General features: G+C 39.6%; 1 protein-coding gene across 2 annotated transcripts in view; it reads left to right on the forward strand.

The window, feature by feature from the left end:
* The window catches only part of VMP1 (vacuole membrane protein 1), a 69,229-nt gene extending 62,946 nt beyond the window's left edge, over positions 1-6,283 (forward strand). For both annotated transcript variants that reach the window (XM_076354571.1, XM_076354573.1), the window contains exons 12-13: positions 4,070-4,172; positions 5,475-6,283. In XM_076354571.1, the coding sequence (XP_076210686.1) occupies positions 4,070-4,172; positions 5,475-5,618 (247 nt within the window). In that variant the 3' untranslated portion in view covers positions 5,619-6,283. The remainder of the gene's footprint in view (positions 1-4,069; positions 4,173-5,474) is intronic.
* Positions 6,284-18,707: the final 12,424 nt, after the last annotated feature.

The following is an 18,707-nucleotide window of genomic DNA, read 5'->3' on the forward strand; positions in this document are numbered from 1 at the left end:
TCCATTTGAGAAAACTCCTACCTGTAGTTCCAAAGATTCTGTTAAAAAGATAAGTCTCCCAAAAATCTTCCCTGCCACTTCGTGACTGGTGACATGCGTTTGAGGTTCAACTGTTGACAGTCATTCTTGGAAAAGCAAATTAATAACCTGTGCAGTGTATTTTAATGAACACAGGTTTGCTGTAACCGGAATAGAAGTTTTAGGACTCGTGCTGTCAGAATCTGTACATAGCTGGTGTAATTTTTAAACTAATCCTAGAACAGCTTTGCTGAATCTCTGTAGTGTGGTGCTTCAAACAGATGTGAAGTTTTGTTTTATTTGTTGGAAAAAAAAGCTATATAGTTTTTCATGTGGATAGAAATCGTGGCTCTTAATTAAAAAAATAAAGCAAAGATGCATTTGTTTAATTACAAATACCAGGTAATACTTCTGAACCCAGGCTTCAGTGAGTTCAGGTCAGTGAAGCAAAATTCTTAGTGGACGTTTATGTTGTAGTATTAGAATGCAAGTAATGTTTTTACTGAAATGTTATGATTTATTGAATTTAGGCTGTACCAAAGGCTAGTGCAATTTTTTGGAAGTCTGTTTTCAGTTTCAGTTCCATATGAAACATTCCATTTTAGCAGAGAATCAGAATGAATTAAAAATCGGTGTTTAATGTTAACTGTTTCTAAAACTTCTTCTGAATAAAAATTTCTTTAGAGGTTTTTCTTCCTCAAAAAAAAATCCCAAACATTTTTTTCTGAATCGTACGGTAAGACTGTAGCTAGTCTCTGTTTTTCAGGTGAATTTTGTTGAAAGGACAGAATACACAAGAACAGCACCTCTCTTCCTAGGAGCGCATCCTTGTTGCCGATTAACTGCAAAATTCATTAATAACAATGACAGCAACTAGTGAAATGTATTTCATTGCTTATTCTGACAGACACCTTCTAGTGAATGGCGCTTTTTTTATTCTTTTTTTTTCTTTTAAACTGAAGTCCTTAAGCAGCTCACTCAGGCCTACGCTTTAAGCCTTTGAGAAGGGACAGCAGGTTGTGTGTTTGGGGGTTTTTTGTGTGTTTTGTTTTGGCAGATAGAGACTACAAAGCGTGGATGAGCTAAGTTCTGCTGTGGGCTAAGGTCCTTTTATTTTCTTATCCTTTCATATTCTTTATTTGAAAGACAATAGGCTTGATTCTCAAAGGAAAATGCAAGGAATTGGTTTTAGATTATACTACAAACAGGGTTATCTTCTAGCATCTTCCCTTCTTAAGTCGGATGTGTAAATACGCCTGTGGTTTGCATCTCGACTCCTGAAACTACAGCGGTCTTTTGAAGGTGTGTCTTACAGTCATTGCGAAGTGGTGCAGAATTATGATGCAAATCTGTTCCTCCTGCCTGTGTACCTGCGTCTGGTTTGAGTGTAATCCTTGAAAATTTATATTGAAGTCTTCCCCCTCCTCTTTTGACAAAAACAGGGTTAGTGAGTTGAACTTCGCAAGGTTTGCGGGGGGGCACCACTCACTTGTTTGTAATTAAATAAAAGGCAAGCTGATTTTTAAGACTTCTAGATCTAAGGTGGTGTCTGCGCTTTGGATATTAGGTGCCATATGTGTTAGCTGGTTGATTAAATGATTGAATTTTGTCGAAAGAGTACAAGTAACCAATACTGTCCCACTGAAAAGGGATTTCAAGAATTTTATTCCTAGTACTGTGGATTCATGATTTTCTAGATGTTACTCTGCTTCATTTTACTCCTTATTTAAATTTATGCACCTTTTTTCAGTATTAAAGTCTCTGCGAATGTGCAGACTTTTAGAAACCAAGGTCCTTGCATTCAGGATCTTACAGTTCGTCAAAATAGCTTTACTAAAATGAATCTCGTGCACTTAATTCTTAGTCATGCTCACAAAAGAAAAAAAAAATTGAATACTTTTAGTGGGAAAAAAAAGTGAAATACAGTGTTGATGCACCAGGATCTCTTCAAGCCATCTGAACTTGGTTTTCACGTCTTTGTTCTGTTGTTTAATGCTAACTGGGCACTGACTTAGTTCAGTTTTCAGAAAAAAAATGGAGGCGTTTGAACAACCGTTCTGTTAATCATTCATCTCTCATCATTTACATACTCATTTCATAATCATGCAGAAGTTTAAAAGTAAACTGTTACCTTTCAGTAGCTTTTCCGGGCTTCCAAGGGTCATTTGAAAAAGAAAAGAAACCTCAAACTGTAACTCATTTTTAAAACTGACTCGTACTGATCAGCGAGTCATTAGGGTAGTTTTTACCACGATTAAAGTCAGCTTCGTAAGGGACGGTTCTGAAAAACTGGAAATCATTTGTAAAAGTTGACACACTCTTGTGTAAAATGTGTAACAGACATGCTTTAGTCTCTGCTTTTTTTTTTTTTCTGAAATTTTACCAGTCCAGGCACAGAATTTACTCACCCATTTGTATCATCGTGATGGTGAATCATGAGGGAAGCAGTCTTTTTCTTGTAAATACCATCAAAAAAATGATTTGCCCCTGGCTCTTGAAGGAAATAGATGTAGTGGAGGAGAGTGAGCTACTTTGTTTCTTCGGTCTGTGCATTTTCATAAATTCTTAAGATTAGGAAGCTGTTAGTTTTCAGTCGGGCTTTAGCCTGGAAAAGGCAATGTTGTGTCAAATCAGGAGACTGAGGAAAATAATTTGAGAGACCTAGCCCTCCCGCAGTCATTCGGAGAGGAGGTGATCAGTTTTGTCTCTGTGTATCTTGGTGTCTGAAGTGTGTTTTACTAAATCCTCCCTGAAGTAGTAGTGTAAAGAATCAAAACTGAAGCGTTGACATTTAGGTGACTTTTTGTAATGTAGACGACCATATTAATTTCCTTAAAATTAAAAAAAAGAAATTTAAAATCTCCGTTCCCTTTGAAATTAAAATGGCGTTTGTCGGTAATGGGAGCTCTCCTGTGGCTGGAGTTAGGATTGGTGGTGTACGTATGTGGATCAAACCTTGGGAGCCTTCGGATTGTGCGTGTGTTCTCACCACACCAGCCCAGCTAGTGGTGTTGCTACTGGTAATTCCTTCTGTAGAGTGTTTAAGTTTGTTTTTTTTTTTAAAAGTGTCGTGACCATTATTAAAGCTCCTTGGACCTCCTGCTAAATAGCATGGTGTATAGACTTAAAGAAAAATTACCTAGGTTGTTTTTGATTAAAGCCTGGCCAGGCTGCGGTATTCGCAGAATGGAAGTTGGAGGCTGCTGTGAGTCTGTCCAGCGTTAACACCTTTACGCCTTAGAGGTTGGAGAGGGTTCTCAGTTCCAAAAACACGTCCACGATCTTTATAACATTAATGTAAGAACAAGGTGTTTAGTAATGTATTGTAGCTTTTGTGCAAGTCATCTGCCATAAACCATGGCATGATTCAGAACAGGGTTCATAGTTCCTTCTTTGTTCCTTTGTTAATCACTGACTTGTGGGAGGCGCCTGCAGAATTTGCTAATGCATTCTTTTTGGGTAAGGATGACGCACAGATTGTCCTAATAAGGACTTAGTTTGAGAAAGGGGCCGTCTCCTTTGAGAAGATAGGGGCAAGTCATAGGGCGAGCAGTTTCTTTTTTAACTGAGGGATGACACAAGCACAAGTCATTTCCTTATTAATCGGTTCAAACCAGTTCTTACAGGAACTGCTGGTGATAAATGTGGGACTTCTGAGAAGTCATTCATTTTATTCTCAGCACTGCACCAGTGCACAGCCTCAGCTGGCTTCTCCCTGGCTTTAAGGAAATGCTCTAGCTCACAGCTTCCTTCTCTGTTACCAGCAGTGTATTGTCACTGGCTTGCTCTGAAAGATTTTTCTTTTTAAGCGCTTTTTGAGGATCTGGGGAAATATGTCCCTTTCAGAAGTATCAGATAAAAAGATGAAATACACTTTATTTCGTGGTTATCTGCTTTCTCAAGTAGCAATGCCCGTCTGAGCGGTAGCTCAGTCTGAACTTTGTTCTGTTTGGGTCAAAGTGGTAAGTTTAAAAAAAAAAAAATGTTTTTTGTTTTTGTTTTTTTTTCCTCCCCTATTTTGTCTTGTTCTCTGGGATGAACTTTGCATCAGTGCTATTCCAAGTATAGGTCCTTCTCTTCAGAAGCCATTTCAAGAATATTTGGAAGCTCAGAGGATAAAGCTTCACCACAAATCTGACAGTGGCGTGCCACAGGTAAGAACCTCTCTGCCTCCCTCCCCAACTAATTTTTCCCTTCTCTAGCTGTCTTTTGACTTGTCGGGTTTACCGATGTAACTCTTGATTCTGTTTTTCAAAGATTTGCAGCGGCCCAGGGAACAGATAAAAATCTCATTTTAAAAGCAACCTGGGAATTAGAAATAATACTGTAATTGTATGCAACTAGACTTCAACTTCTTGGAGAATAAAGAAAACAGTAAAGCGAGACCAGTGGCACGTCTTGCCTCTATATTAGCATGCCTACTTTGAAAGAGAAATTTAAGCAGAAAAAGGTTGCATTTACATGTGAAATGGTAACAAACTGTGTGCAGCATCAGTACTTCAGAAGCCAGTAGGAGCTGTGGCTTAATGGCCAATAAGAAACAAAATCCCCAAGCAGTTACTGTTCGAAAGGAAAAGAAAAATACGGTGTTTAGAGCCGGTACAAAGGGGCAGAGGTGTCCTTTCATACAGAAAAAAAGTATCTTAAAAAACATACCCTGAATTTTCAGTGGGGACAGAGCAACTTTGACATGAAATTCCTTAGGATACTAAGGCATTTTTAGATAAAATCCATTAATCTAACTCACATTTCACATTTAATACTTGTAGCTCTTATAAATGTTTCTTTGCCCATTTCTTACCAAAAAAGAGACTAAATTAGGGAGGGTCAGGCTGGAACAACTAAATATGCAGATTCCTTTTATGCACATTGAAGTAATTTTTGTGCAGTGCATTGCTGCCCTCCTTTGACAAAAAAAATACAAGTTAAGAGTAGCCACGGAAAACGCTCGAAGTGGGACTGCCGAGGTCATCGGTTAACTTCTAGTGACACCAGAAGAATCGGATACTAACTGGAAGATAACACAGTATATGCAGTTTAGGAAAAAAACATTGTTAACCAATGACCTTATTGTTTTCTTTGCGATGAACATGACAGGGAATGATAGTCAGGGGTTGCTCATTCTGAACTCTCTGAATTGTTAGCAAAGACAAAACAATACTAGGAATAATAAATCGCTTCACTAGCACGCTAGTAATGACCAAGGATTCATCATCTGCCCTGCAGTGTATTTGGCAAGCCCTCCCGCATTGTTTTTCAAGGGACTGAAGTCAGCTTTACAGAGAGACCTGCAGGAATCCCGTCGGCTTGCACTTGGTTCCTGTTTTTAATTTGATAAATTACATAATAAAAGAAATGGTTAGGCTTTTCCCTTTCACCCAGAAAAGGGAGAATTCTCCATTGTGCTGTCCACTAACCTTCATTTTCCTCCTTCTGTTTTGTCTTTGTCTCTTCAGGGGGAAAACTGGCTATCCTGGATGTTTGAAAAATTGGTGATTGTCATGGTTTGTTATTTTATCTTATCTATAATCAACTCCATGGCCCAGAGCTATGCCAAACGGCTGCAACAGAAGATGTACTCTGAAGAAAAAACCAAATGAGCTTGGGAAAAAACCCTTGGAACGGGTTTTAGCAAGACATGAAAATGACACATCTTTCCATATGTTTAAAAATCAGCATTATTCAAAATGGGGGAAAACTTTTTAACATCAGTTTTCAACTATAACAAGTTTCTATTTAATTTTGAAAGTAATTTGGATATTAGAGCAGACGTTTCATTGACAAACTTATAAATGTTAAGGTAAGGTATAAATGCTTTACGTGTCTGAGTTGTATTATATGGGATGGACAATGTGATGTTAAATGGAGTTTAACACAAATGTTGTCCATCCAAATTACTTCCAAAACTGATGATTTAATGCTCTCCATTTCCTGATTTAACTTCAGACTGGCCTAAGGGTAACTTTTTATTCTGAAGGGTGGCTCTCTTGCTTTTTCCATAACTTTCAAGACCATCAAAATGTATATAACTGAATGCAGATCGGATACGAACTGTTGCATGTCCCTCGTGGTGAGGCTATTCCATCTGAATTCTCCAGTCCTATTGCATTGCACGTGCTCTCGGTTGGAAAAGCCACCCTCTTAAACTTCATGATGTTAGCAGAGATGATTGATGTCAAAATGCTGGAGCTGACATTTTTTATTCTGTATATTTAGAATGAAGTTAAGATAAAACTTTATAAAGTCATCTTTGATCATTCCAGAATTTCTTGTGTCAGTCTTTTTAAGCTGTTTCTTTTCCTCTCCACTTTTGTATGCTCAGTTTCTTTATTAAGCCTTAATCCCACGAATTGCATGCTTTACTCATCCTTCCTGCACAAATGGTGCTGAAGCCCTTTGTTCTTTTCTTTTTTTTTTTTCTTTTTTCTTAAGAACTTCTTAGCAGAAGGAAGTAGAAAGCATATCACTTGCTTGAAGTATGGCTCACTGGTTAAAATAGGCAAGTTAAATAGCTAGCGATATTTGTTACCATAAATGCTTCTCGGATGTTTGCCACTGATCACAGCACCGTGGGCAATGAAGGAGAAGGGGGGGGGGGAGAGTAAAGATTCCAGCTGAAAACAGATTTGATGTCAAACCCAGCAATAATGCAGAGAACCTTAGAGAGCCTTAAACTTGGGCTTTAAAAGTCAGATATTTTTAAAACATTGTTATGAATCAGTGTGTTCCAGTTCTAACGTACATGAACATAACCGATATTAAAACGGATCTTTTCCCTCTTTAGTAAGTAGATATCCATTCCACCGCTACTGCATATGTATTACTCCTCTAATAATTTCTGAACTATTGTTTTTTATTTTTGTCCTAGGGGTAAGTAACAAGAATTAATTTGACTTCCAGTTAGTGTTAGCAAAAGGTGGCATATGAGCACAAAGTAGGTTAGATCTTACTCTTGCGTAGGTTAGATTGATCCCCGCATTAGGTTAGGGCAGGTCTCGAGCAAGGTGCGAGAATATGTATTTTGTTCAATCCTGCCTGAATGTCCTCTTGTGTTGCCAACCGTCGTGACATCTCCATGGCTGTACCATCCTGTCGGATAGCTTATCAGACTGATGTTGACTGTTGGATCTCATGGCAACAACAGTCGGTAGGCTGTCTGACATTTTGGTATCTTTCATCTGACCGTTCGCTCATCCATCTCCAGCTGTTTTCATTGAACATCAATAGCATATAAATGTTTTTAAGTTTAGATGGCAATGAGTTCAGCAGTCATGCAGTGCAGCAATCTACATAAGAAACATCTTTTAAAGCTTCATCTCAGTTGTGTGTGGGGTTTGTAATGTTTCTCCTGTATGCTTCCTGTGTAACTTTAAAGAATGTTACTGAATGACTGGAGAGGCTTTTAGTAGGGACTTCTCTCAGTAGAGCTGCTGACTAGATTAAATTTAAATATCTTAAAGTCTGAGTGCTGGGAGGTGGTACAGGATAGTTAAAAGCACGAAGGCCATTCGTTTGCCCCTGTGGATTTTTAAAAGATGAATGGTATTTCTTAAATCTTGGCCCTAGCAGCTTTTTCACTTTTTGGCCTAAATATTGTCTTTGAAAATAACATAGGAAAGAGCTTGTTCTAATACAATACACGTTTGAAACATCATAGCTCTATTTGATACTTCACTTTTTTCAGTCTACTAAAACTTTAATTTTGCACTTTGTAAGAGATCACGTCAGCAGCTCATAGTTGTGTGTTTCATTTTCCTTCAGGATACTTGGATTAGCACAACAACTGTTTGCTGCTTTCCCCAGTTTTAGTGGCAGGTTTTTTCCCTCAAATCTGCCATTGAGCTTAGGGACACTGGTATTTACTTTGCACAGTTCTGGTAGTGTCTTAAGGCCTTTCGCGAGAGTAAATTAAATTTATGCCACGTAGAGGCCCCTGTACGCTGTCAGATTGAAATGAGGAGACTGTGCAACAATAAGTAAAAAGAAAGAAAAAACCTCTTCCTAGAGCTTGAGCCAATAAACTGTACCATTCTAAATGCTTTAGCGGTCTCCTTATAATTATGCCTCCTTGCCTACTGAAAAATCACTAGACAAATTGAAAGCTTTCTCCCACTTGTTTCAATATATGTTTACATACATATAGTGCGAAATCTCTCTCTCTCTCTCTATTGTTCTGCAACTCATGTTTGTATGTGTCCATTCCGATAAGCTATGCTGTTACTTTGAAGCTTTCTAACATTATTTAAAGAAGGGACTGGTCATTCTACGTGCTTCTACCTGTTCGGCCACTGGGAGATAATGACTTGGTAAAAGGTAAAACATAATAGAAATGAAAGTTATGCAAACCAAATGAGATTTGCAAATGGGTAGTTTTATATTTGCTTAAATAAATAAACAAATAACTGTTTCCCGGTGTTTATTTCAGTTGGATTGTTTCCATTTCTGTATATTGAGCTTGGTTGTTGGGCTGTGAAATTTGTTGTCTGAAGCATTCTACAATGAGTGTGAATCTAGAAGATATATCTGCAGTTGCATTTTGTGGCTTCAAAGAAGGGCCCAGAGCCTTTAGCATTTCATCTGAAAACACGTATTTTGCTCCTTTAACCCAAAGTTTCTTTTTGTTGTACATACTTTCAGTCACACATTGGAAGCAGTCAATCATCTAGTTTAAAGAGTGTTAGGGAAAAATCCAAAGGGAGCTCTGTTGCAAGAGAAACAATCTTAGCATCGATCACTGTATTTTTAGCTGATTCTTCGAATAAAGTATCTTGCTTTTTTTCTTGGAATTACTGAAAATCACACGGAAGTAAGTAACAGCCCTCGTAACAACAATTAATGTTTGGTTAAACATCAAAGATGACTTTGAGCTGATACAGATTTTTTTAGTCTCATCACCTGTGGAACATGGCTAAATCTGCTCTCACAAGCACACTGTAAATAGGAAGCAAAGCAGAAAGTTGGCCGTATCGCCAGCCTAACAATTCAGAGAAGCGCCTCAGAGCTGAGGTCAGGCAGGACTGCAGCTGATCCTCCTCTTAATTCTCTACTTGCTTACTGCCTGACCTGTGAATTGTGCCTCACCAACAAAGTACTTTGAAGGCCGTGTGAGATGTAAGCACGCTGGCGTGCCCCTCTCCCTGGCAGCCACGACGTTACCCGATCAGGGCAAGAATTGTGTTGATGTAAGCAAAGCTAAAAAGGTCACGATGATCTGTGCCAGGCCGAGCCAAGAGACCGGCACAGGCCATGTCAGATCGAATCACCCAGTTCCACACTTCTCTCAGCCCCGTCAAAACCATCGGGGAAACCTCCTGCTCTCTGTCTCTGTAGTTTCTTACCTCCATCTCAATGTCACATTGAGTTTCTTCTTAAAGCAGCTCCCTCTGAAATCACCCAGCTGCCTGTTCATGCTAAAAGATACTTGTCATTAATACTTGAAGATGGCTTAATGCTGTTCCAGAAAGTCCTCCCCTGCTGTGCTTTTGGGTTTCATTATTTAATTTGTTAGAATCAGCTTCCCTCTCACTGCAGGCAGTGCTAATTGCAAGCAACAAATACCTGGTTATCAAGCACAAATATAAATATTAGTGAACAAAATTGATTGCAGGTGTAAAAATAAGTGGTGATTGGGCATGTTCCTTGGAGGTAAAAGTAATTAAGTTTTCTTTGAAGCACGTGGTTAAAAAATACTTTGTAATCAGCAGTTAAATGGTTGAATGTAATTATATGTAAGGTAATTGAAAGTGCTCTTCTGAGATACAAAATTCTAGGGTTTTTTTCTATAAATCTGTATTTTTTATTTTCTTGAGGGGAAGAAGAAAAAACAGTAGGTACTTTGCCCAGCCTTCTCCAGATTGCAGCACTAAGTGGAGTGTGAAAGTGGGAGAGCAATAGCCAGGGAGGGCTTCCAGCTGGGCTGTCCCCCCTTGCTGAGAGCAGGCTGGTCCAGGTGAGGGTTTAATTGCTGTAACCTCTTCAGGAAACTGGAGTGAAGCAATCACCTTCCCTGTGAAACACCCTGCTAACGCATTCAGAACTAGACTGAGGGTAAATATTTGCATATGCTCTTACAAACTCACTTTTAAAAGGATTATACTGAAAAACTCTTGGAGCCTGCTGTGACTTTCCTAATTTAAGTGTCAAATTGAGGGCATGAAATGCTAGCGTTTCTTTATCCGTTTCACTTGCTTATTGATGCATCCGCTCAGCTGTCATAAAAGGCAGCAAAACACTGTTTTGGTGGTGGCGGCGTGAATGGGAGAGGCTGTAACAACCTGGGTCAGTTGTCAAAAGAGTGAAAGGCGCTCAAATGCAGAAACTGTCATCAAATGTCCAAAAGATGTCTGGCTATATCGCCTTCCAGGTAAAAGCAAATGGGAAGAGCCCAGCAATCTGCAACGGGCTTCTTGGCATGTGTCAGGAATTTGGCAAAATGGTATTTTGGTCAAAAAAGCTGACTATTACTCTGTGCTGAATTTCCAGTGAAGAGGCTGTTGAGCTGTGAAGTCATTCAGCCTATTCACTGCTAGCGATGTTCAGTTGTGGTAAAACAAATGTGAACCTATTAAATGGGCCAAGCTTTGTTTTACTTTGCCTTTAACACTGCCCTTTATTGTGCTAGAGGTTGCTTTTTTTATTATTATTCACTCATGGAATGATTCAAAGAGCATTGACTCCATTAGCATTAAACCAAAGGTCATCTTTCTTTAAACCTCATTTGACGAGCTGTTCAGATATGGATAAGTAAGCGTGCTGCATCTTCTGTGTTTCAAGGGAGTTACTCCCAGCTTCATTGTTCTTCCCATTTCCCAAGAAGCTTAAATGAGTTGCCCAGGCAGCTGGTAATAAGGAAACTAGCTGCTATTTCCTGATGAAAGGCAAGAGATGGGACTTGTCAGCTCAGTGTATTGTTCCCTGCTCCGATAACTGCCCTGCGAGCCACACCCTTCTCCCATGGCCTCAGAAACTGCTTTTCTGTCCTTGTAAAAAGTGCGAGTTGGTGCCTATTCCCTGGTGACTGCTGCGCTGTTCCCGCTTGAGGGGTCCTGCGAGGGAAGGGCTGTGTGTTTAGTACATGTGATTTAAGGCATCATCCACCGGTTTTGGTTTTGTTGGTTTTGTTTGTTTGGTTTTTTTTAATGCTAATGTGACAGAGCAGGCCACACAGGTCTGGTTCTGCCTCCTCATGAGAGGTGGCTGGAACTTTTTGTTTCCTTGTGGCCTTGGTAGCGTGTCATTTACCTGCTTTTTGGTACATGGAGTATTACACTTATCTCAAAGGTATCTCAGATCTGGGCAAGTTCTGTGAACTACACCAAAGCGTTTGTTAGCCTGGTTTTACCCAAGATTGTGACCACAGTTATGATTGATGACATCAGTTTGTAGGTTGTTACCTATTACCTTACTTGGGTGCCAGCTGATCTGCATGACATTTCTAAGGTCTAAAGCCTTTTCACTGGAAGGTGGCATGGATTTGGCGGAAGATGTCAGCCAGAGCTCTAAGCTACTTGAGCACAGGCACCACCAGTGCCCGGTGTGCCCGGGGAGGTTAAACTCTGCCTCGAACCATGTGACAAAGTATAAGAAATTCTTTAAGAGATTAGATGCATTTCTCTAAGCTTGTTCTATCTGCGTGCAATGACCTTGTGGTACCTCTATTTTCCTTCCATATTGTCAGGGAAGAAACTGGGAGTTCTCTTGCAGAAGCTGCTGCTAACTAAACCACATAAATACTTCGTTCAAGGCTCACACTTACGTGTCGAAACCGTGTGAGTTTTAATGGACTGTGTGTCTTTCCTGAGACGGAATGTTTCTTAGGCTCTTTCCATCTGTTGAAAAGGCTTGAAAAAAGCAGGTTTGTGCGCTTAGCGTTTCTTTTCTGTCTCTGAAAGAAACTGGACCTGCATAAAGAGAAAATACACGTTTAGATTTACAAGATCGTACAAATCTAGCCATGTTCACAAAATCTCCCTGGTCTATTTAGGAACTTCTCTCAGTGCCTCTTGTTTGCTGCAGCTGTTTTCTTGAGAGCTGTAATATTTAGGATATTTTTCATAAAACCAGATTTAATTTCTCCGATTTCTTGAGTCTTACGTCTCACCTCAGTCCAGCTGACCTCTCGTGACATACAGTCATGCGCATCCACGTGTGTTGCGTAAGAAGACTCTAGGTGGGGAGCAGCAAGGAAGAGAGAAACTTTTAAGGTGGCTGAAGCCAGTATTTAGTTAAGCTCAAAGTAATGGATGTCAAAAAAAATTTCAAAGCAGTATTTCTACTAGACCTGTGCTAATGCGATTGGTGATTTTAATTCTGTTGCCTCCCTTAACTTCTATATAAACCTGTTTTAAACACTGCTGCTACTTACGCGCAACCACCATGTGGCAAATCACACTGCAGCATTTGTGCATGAACTAAAATTGGTACAGTTACGCACAAGGAGCCTGGTGTTTCTAAGTGAAGTGTGGAAATCTGCTGTGCTATCCTTTGGCAACAGATTTCCGCTGTGACTGAGAGAGGATCATTCCAATTAAGTGAATAAGGAAAGTGTTTTAAGTGTTGTTTGGCAGACCCGATCCTGAGAGTCCTAGCTTAAAACTGTCACTGATGTCTCTCCTCTCAGTCCTTGTAGCCCTGTCTGCCCTTGGTGCTTAACGATTTTTGGACAAGTTCAGGCCTGCTGACTGGAGTTTTGTTCAGCTTGAACAGGACCCCACGTGTACTAAAGCAAGTTCAGGTTTCCTTTATGTCATTGAAGAATAAGCTCCCCTTTCACAGCACACGTTAGGTTTGTATCTATTTTTTATGTAAGAATACTTCGCTGTGAAAATACTGCTTTTGTGGAGAAGCCTGACTAAACTTTTATAGAGGAAAATAATGTGAAAACCCAAGTTAATGTCTGGTAGGGAGGGAACAGAAGCTTTCTTCTTGGGAGAAGAGTATTTAATTGGATTTTTGTTCATCAGTTGCCAAATTTATGTTTTTAACTGTTTTATCAGTTGCGTTAGGTTTCTTCACCAAAAATTCGGCCTAGGAAGGAGAAATTGCTAATTTACAATGTCCAGTAACTACATAAATACAGTTGCTGACGAGATGACTCAGAATCAGGTAGTAATACAGGCTGAAGTTGCCCAAAGTGGGGTGGGGAGGAAGTTTCCCAGTGTTTTCTTTGCAAGTGGCAGGAATGCATGACAGCCAGCAGCAAGCAGTCTTCCATGGAAATATGTATTCTTGAACTCCGTATTGTTCTGAGCCATCTGGAGAGCAGTAGCTCTGAACTATTGCCCAGCTCTCACCATACTTATTGAGGATATTATAAAGAACAGCTACAGCTGCCCTTGCCAGCCAAGTACAGAGTCAGTATTTTATTACACCTTCAGCGTGTGGGATAAGGCTGCTTTCCGTTTGGCTCCTTCGGCGGTGTTCTGCTTACATGCTCCTGTAAATGATCTATTACATATTGGAGACTGCTGGGCAAAAGTTCAAATTAAATCATGCCATCTGACCACAATTACACTATTCTCAGGCAACTGAAGTGTATTTTTGTGAGCCTTTAAATAAACATTACGTTGTACATGTAACCAAATATGTACAATAATAGTTTAAATGCAAATATACCATATAAGATGGTATTTATTTCTCATCACATATAACCAGTGAAACAAAAGCTCATAGCTCACTGAAGCTCAAGCAATGTTTATTCTGTCTTTTTTTTTTTATTAACCAGTGGCTTATTTTAGTTAGTTTACTTACTGCTCTTACTTTTAAAATAGGAATCTTGGCCTAGAGAGCATCCTCGTTTTACTTATTTTTCTGTCTTATGGTGTAACATTCCATATTTTAAAAATTTTGCTTTTAAGGCTAACAGACAAGTTTTCTGCAACCTGATTCACACAGATAAGCACAGAGGCCTGTGCCTTTGTTTTATACCACTAGACTCTTAGAAGTCACTGTTTAGAATCTCTCAGGCTTGTATGAACCACGGGGTTAAGGTTTAGACTTCTTCCATGATCTTTATCGTGGAACATATTTACACCTCCAAAAATCGCCTTTAAACTTCCTATTTCCTAATGGGCAGAAGCAGCCTCTCTAATCTCTTGTCTCAAGCTGTCTTTACCTTTGCCGGTGTGCTCCCCATGGCTGGCAATAACATTTGTCTGAAACACCACCCTCTTTGCAGCTGTCCGTGCCTCTGGGAAAGGGTTAAGCAGGTTCTGCTGATTCACTGAGGTAGGTGACTCATTACCCCACCCGGATAGAGGGGAAGTGGCTGTCTAGAGGGAGAGGATTCATACCATGTGAAATCAGAAGGGGACCATTGTGAACTTCGAGTTTGACTGAAAGAGCCGGAAAGGCTCTATAGTTAAAATTCAGGATTATCAGCTCTACATCCAGGCGAGTGAAAAGCTGTCTGAGCGTCCAGGCTGTGCTTCTGGAGCGTGGGCAGAGGTGGGGTAGGAAGCCCTGAGGCAGGAGGCTTGAGGAGGAAGCCTACACTGGAATTTGCTGCCGTGGTAAAGCTGTGTCTGGGCTGCCCTTGAAAGCAGTGGAGGAAAGGCAGCAGCTCAGTTCCTTTTGGAAGTTTTTTTGTACCATATCAGATCCATGAATCACGTTCCTGATGACTCTTGTACAGTTTTTAAAGTGGTGTCCAGCAAAACGCAGACTTCTTTAAAGTACATTTTGACATCTGAGAATATTTCCTTTTGGATGTTTGGTCCCTCATTTCATAATATTTATCTATACTAAATTTATTAACAAATGCAGAAGGAAATGAATTATTCATTCAATATCCTTTTGTACCTTAATGTTTCCCAGTGGAGTATCAGCTGGTAATTTGAATATACCTTCTTTCTGACAAAATCCTGGTTGTTGTGAAAACCACAGATTTTTGCCCTTAATCTTGAGCTGTTTCAGTTTGGTACATCTGTGCAGGTAATCCTCTTGAAAACCCCTTATATATTTACACTAAGATTCTACCCTTTCTGTACTGGTAGTCAGTCTAACCTTATAAGCACCAATATATACTTAAGTCCAAACAAATTTTATCTGTAAGTACACTAGTGCCCTGTCACTTGCCAAACAGTTGTTGTGTTTAAAGTATTTGTAACAGATTGATTTTTGTTCCTGTTTTTTTTGTGGCCAGATAAAAATTATCCTATTCATTAAATATATCTGCTATAGTTGGAGTCCTTGAATCAACTTCCAAGTGAGCTGCACCTGTCCATTACAAAAAACAATAGTGAGATTTGACGCATTGTTCCTTGGTTTATGGACATCCTGTGGGTAGTTTGCCTAAAGCTAGCTAGGTCAAGGCCACTGATTCTGTTGTGCCTGCCTCAGTGAGCCATTGGCTTGTGCTGACCTTTGATCTACGTCATTAATTTTAATTTCTAATGAAATAAAGGCCCTCTTCCAGGCTCCAACTATTTATGTAATTAATTTTATCAATAAAATAGAAAATGACTACTCCACCTTCTAATGCAATTGTAGATGATGAATATTTGATAATAGCTATTCACTTCCTGTCACTTTGACCCTCTCCACATCCTGGGCGAAAAAATGGAGGAATCCAGCCACAGATCAAAAAATGAAGCCTAATTTGGGAAAGGGTGTGAGAATTTCAGAGCTGCGGTCAGCAGTGAGAAGCACTAACAGGAAGAAGGCTAGAGATGCTAAAACAATTCCTGTCAATCTCTTTTCCAGAGCAATGAAAGGGATTATAACTGCTAATACAACAGTTACACTTTTGTTTTCGCCTTTTTTTTTTTTGTAGTTTTGAGGAATCTGTGTTGTCAAAATTTGGCTGATGGTTGTGATCCTCTATTGCTGCTTTGAAAAAATCTGTTCTCCCATGGAAGTAGGAGTATTTTCCCTGAATCCTAACTGTGAACAAGTTCTTACAGAAGTATCCTTGTTAAGCATAATGAGCCTGTTGGCCTAGCTCTGTCTTTGCGCTGCAGAATCTTTCCTCTGTGTTTTCATATGTTACAACTAGAGATTAAATAAGGAAATTTTTATTTTTGCTTTGGGGTTATACATGTTAGCTGTGTGCTGCGTTTCCTGATGTGGCCCAAATTCTGCCATCAAACATAAACAAACAAACCCCCCAAATACCCTGCTCCATTAACTAAAAGTGACATAAGCCATAAATAATAAATGTACTTATAAAGAGTGGACAAATGGGTCTACGTCATTCATAGGTGCAAAAAGCACCTGCTGTATTTGCTTCATGCACAGAATTATAAATGCAGAGATAATGTAAGGTTATGTCTGCAATAAAGTTACTTATTGATGTAGCAGTACAATAACCCATTGCTCCCTTCCTTGTTTCTGAGAGGAGTTCTCTGTCCTTAGCTTTTTAAAAATTCTCTTTTACCTGTCCCGTGGAACAATGAGGAAGAGTATGCATTCCTGGGACTTGGTCATTTTTCCAGACATGGAGTTACCTATCCTCATTTCTGATACTGGAAGAAGTTCTCAGTCTGATATCTGTTGAAAACACTAGGGAAAATTATTTCTACGTTGCTAAACATCCTGTGCCTTTTGGAGGAGGGAGAACCTCACCATACTGTCTCCTTTCCTGACCCTTTGTTCCGTACAAACTTGAACTGCCTGTGCTGTTTATCTTAACTTCTTGTACAATCTTTCCTCCAGTTTCTTCTGTGAAAATACCCAAGTTAAAGACAATGGTTGAAACTGACAAAAACACAACCCTAGAAAAGCCCTTTTGATCAGAACAGTCCCCCAGCTCTGAGCTGCCAGGAAGTGATTTAGTGAAAAAAAAAATTAAATATCACAAATAATATTTTATAAAAAAGGTTCTATGTAGTTTTGAACTTCCAAACAACTCAAATTTTACTGAGCAGCATAGGGCTTGAAGTATGGCTGGATAGTTGAACTATGATTATTGTGTCTTCCCCTTTTGAGAGGGAGTTCCTAAAACAGGAATTAGAGCAGCTGAGTGAAAACAGAAAGCAAACCAGGCTGAGTTGTTGGATTATGTACTGTGGTCTGCAAGAAGAATATTGTCAAAATGTTCCGTCATAAATGTCAAGTGTCTTTTTATATGAAAAGTTACTTGGTATATTTACCCTATCTGCTTTCTCCTCTTTGCCTTCCCTCTCGTGTTCTCCCCACCCGCCCCACGAATGATTCTCATTCCCCTGTATATTTAATGATTTAGCTGTTGAATTGAAGCACCAGTGTAGCTCTTAATTTACACAGGTAATTCTTCTGCATGAACTAGGACTAGACTCGACTCTAATGTGTGCTGACAGTTGCCCTACTACTAACAGGCAGTTGAAACGGTTTTTTTTTTTTTTGAAAGCATGAGAGATTAACATTGCTTGTCTATAAGCTACTGTGAAATTTATCAGAATCCACTGTGGCTTGCACTGACACAACCATGCCAGCGATCAGCTGTTACTATGGGCGTATTTGAACAGTTGTGAACTTAGCCCCAGTACTTACTTGCTTCAGATTCAATCGTACAGTTACTTGAACCTCGTCAAGAAGTCTCTTTGCCATTCCAGGTGTCGTGCGCCACAGCTGGTTTGAGAACAGGTGCTCGGGGGCGGATTTTGGTGCTTCTGTACCTGGCCTGAACAAAAGTGAAGAGGTAAATGAAACCAGGAAAAGAAATAAAGATAAGAGTAATACAAAGTGTCTGCTGTGCTCTAACTGAAGCCTAGCAGAATTACAAGGTCACTTCTGCATCTAGCACTGTGTTAATTCATTAAAGATTTAAAATCTAAATCAGAATCACTAACAGGGCAAGATTTCTATGTGGGCATCGTTAGCCATATTGCAAATGTCTTTAACGTATTTAGCAACATGCTATGTGTGTGCGCGCTCATCTTTTAGTTAAAAACTCAGAAGCCTGGCACAAAGCAGCACTAAAACCTAAAGGGAAACGATGAGATTTGTCCACTTGTCAAGGGAAAAGTCCTTGAGACTGATTTTTAAGTTTTTATTCTTGGCATGCCTTTTTAATATTTAATTATTTCCATAGAACAGGGTGACATGGGGGGGGAGGAATGGCAAGAATTCCAAAAGCTCTCCCTACCATTCAGTGAAAAGCTCACAGAGGCAGAAGAAAGCTCAGTGGTACAACATAATCCTGTACTCTTTTACAAGCATCCAGTCTGTGCCCCCCCAGGCTCTTGCAATCTCTTCCTCCTGTCAGGCTGGTGCAGCCGAGTGTGTGTTTGCAGGCTGCAGCTTCACAGGGGCACCACCTTGTGGTCCTGGTCAAATTTGTGCAAAAAAGAGCCCATTTCTTAAATCGACTTGGGAAATTACACAATCTATTTATTATATTATATTACAGGCTCTTACATCTGATATCTACCAGCAGCTCTCCTCCCAAATCTGTTTAAATAAGTAATAAATTAATTAAAAAAACCCTACCTGCTTCTAACTAACAGGAAGAGGAGCAAGAGTTGTAGTTTTGCCTAAACCTATGGTTCGCCTGTAACAAATAGCCAAGACCTCTGATGTGCTATGGAGATTTTTTGTTTTCCAATTGGTAGGTAACACCACTTGAAAACATGGCACAGTGAAATGGCCAGAAAAGCATATAATTCATTATAATCTCTAATATAACTTGAGGATGACAGGAAAATGAAGAACCCTTTACACGTTTTTTAAAAGATGGTTCAAAACTTCCGCTATTTTGTCAAGGTTAAGGT

The sequence above is a fragment of the Aptenodytes patagonicus genome, chromosome 17 (genome assembly GCF_965638725.1).
Source record: "Aptenodytes patagonicus chromosome 17, bAptPat1.pri.cur, whole genome shotgun sequence".
In the NCBI taxonomy this organism is placed as follows: Eukaryota; Metazoa; Chordata; class Aves; order Sphenisciformes; family Spheniscidae; genus Aptenodytes; species Aptenodytes patagonicus.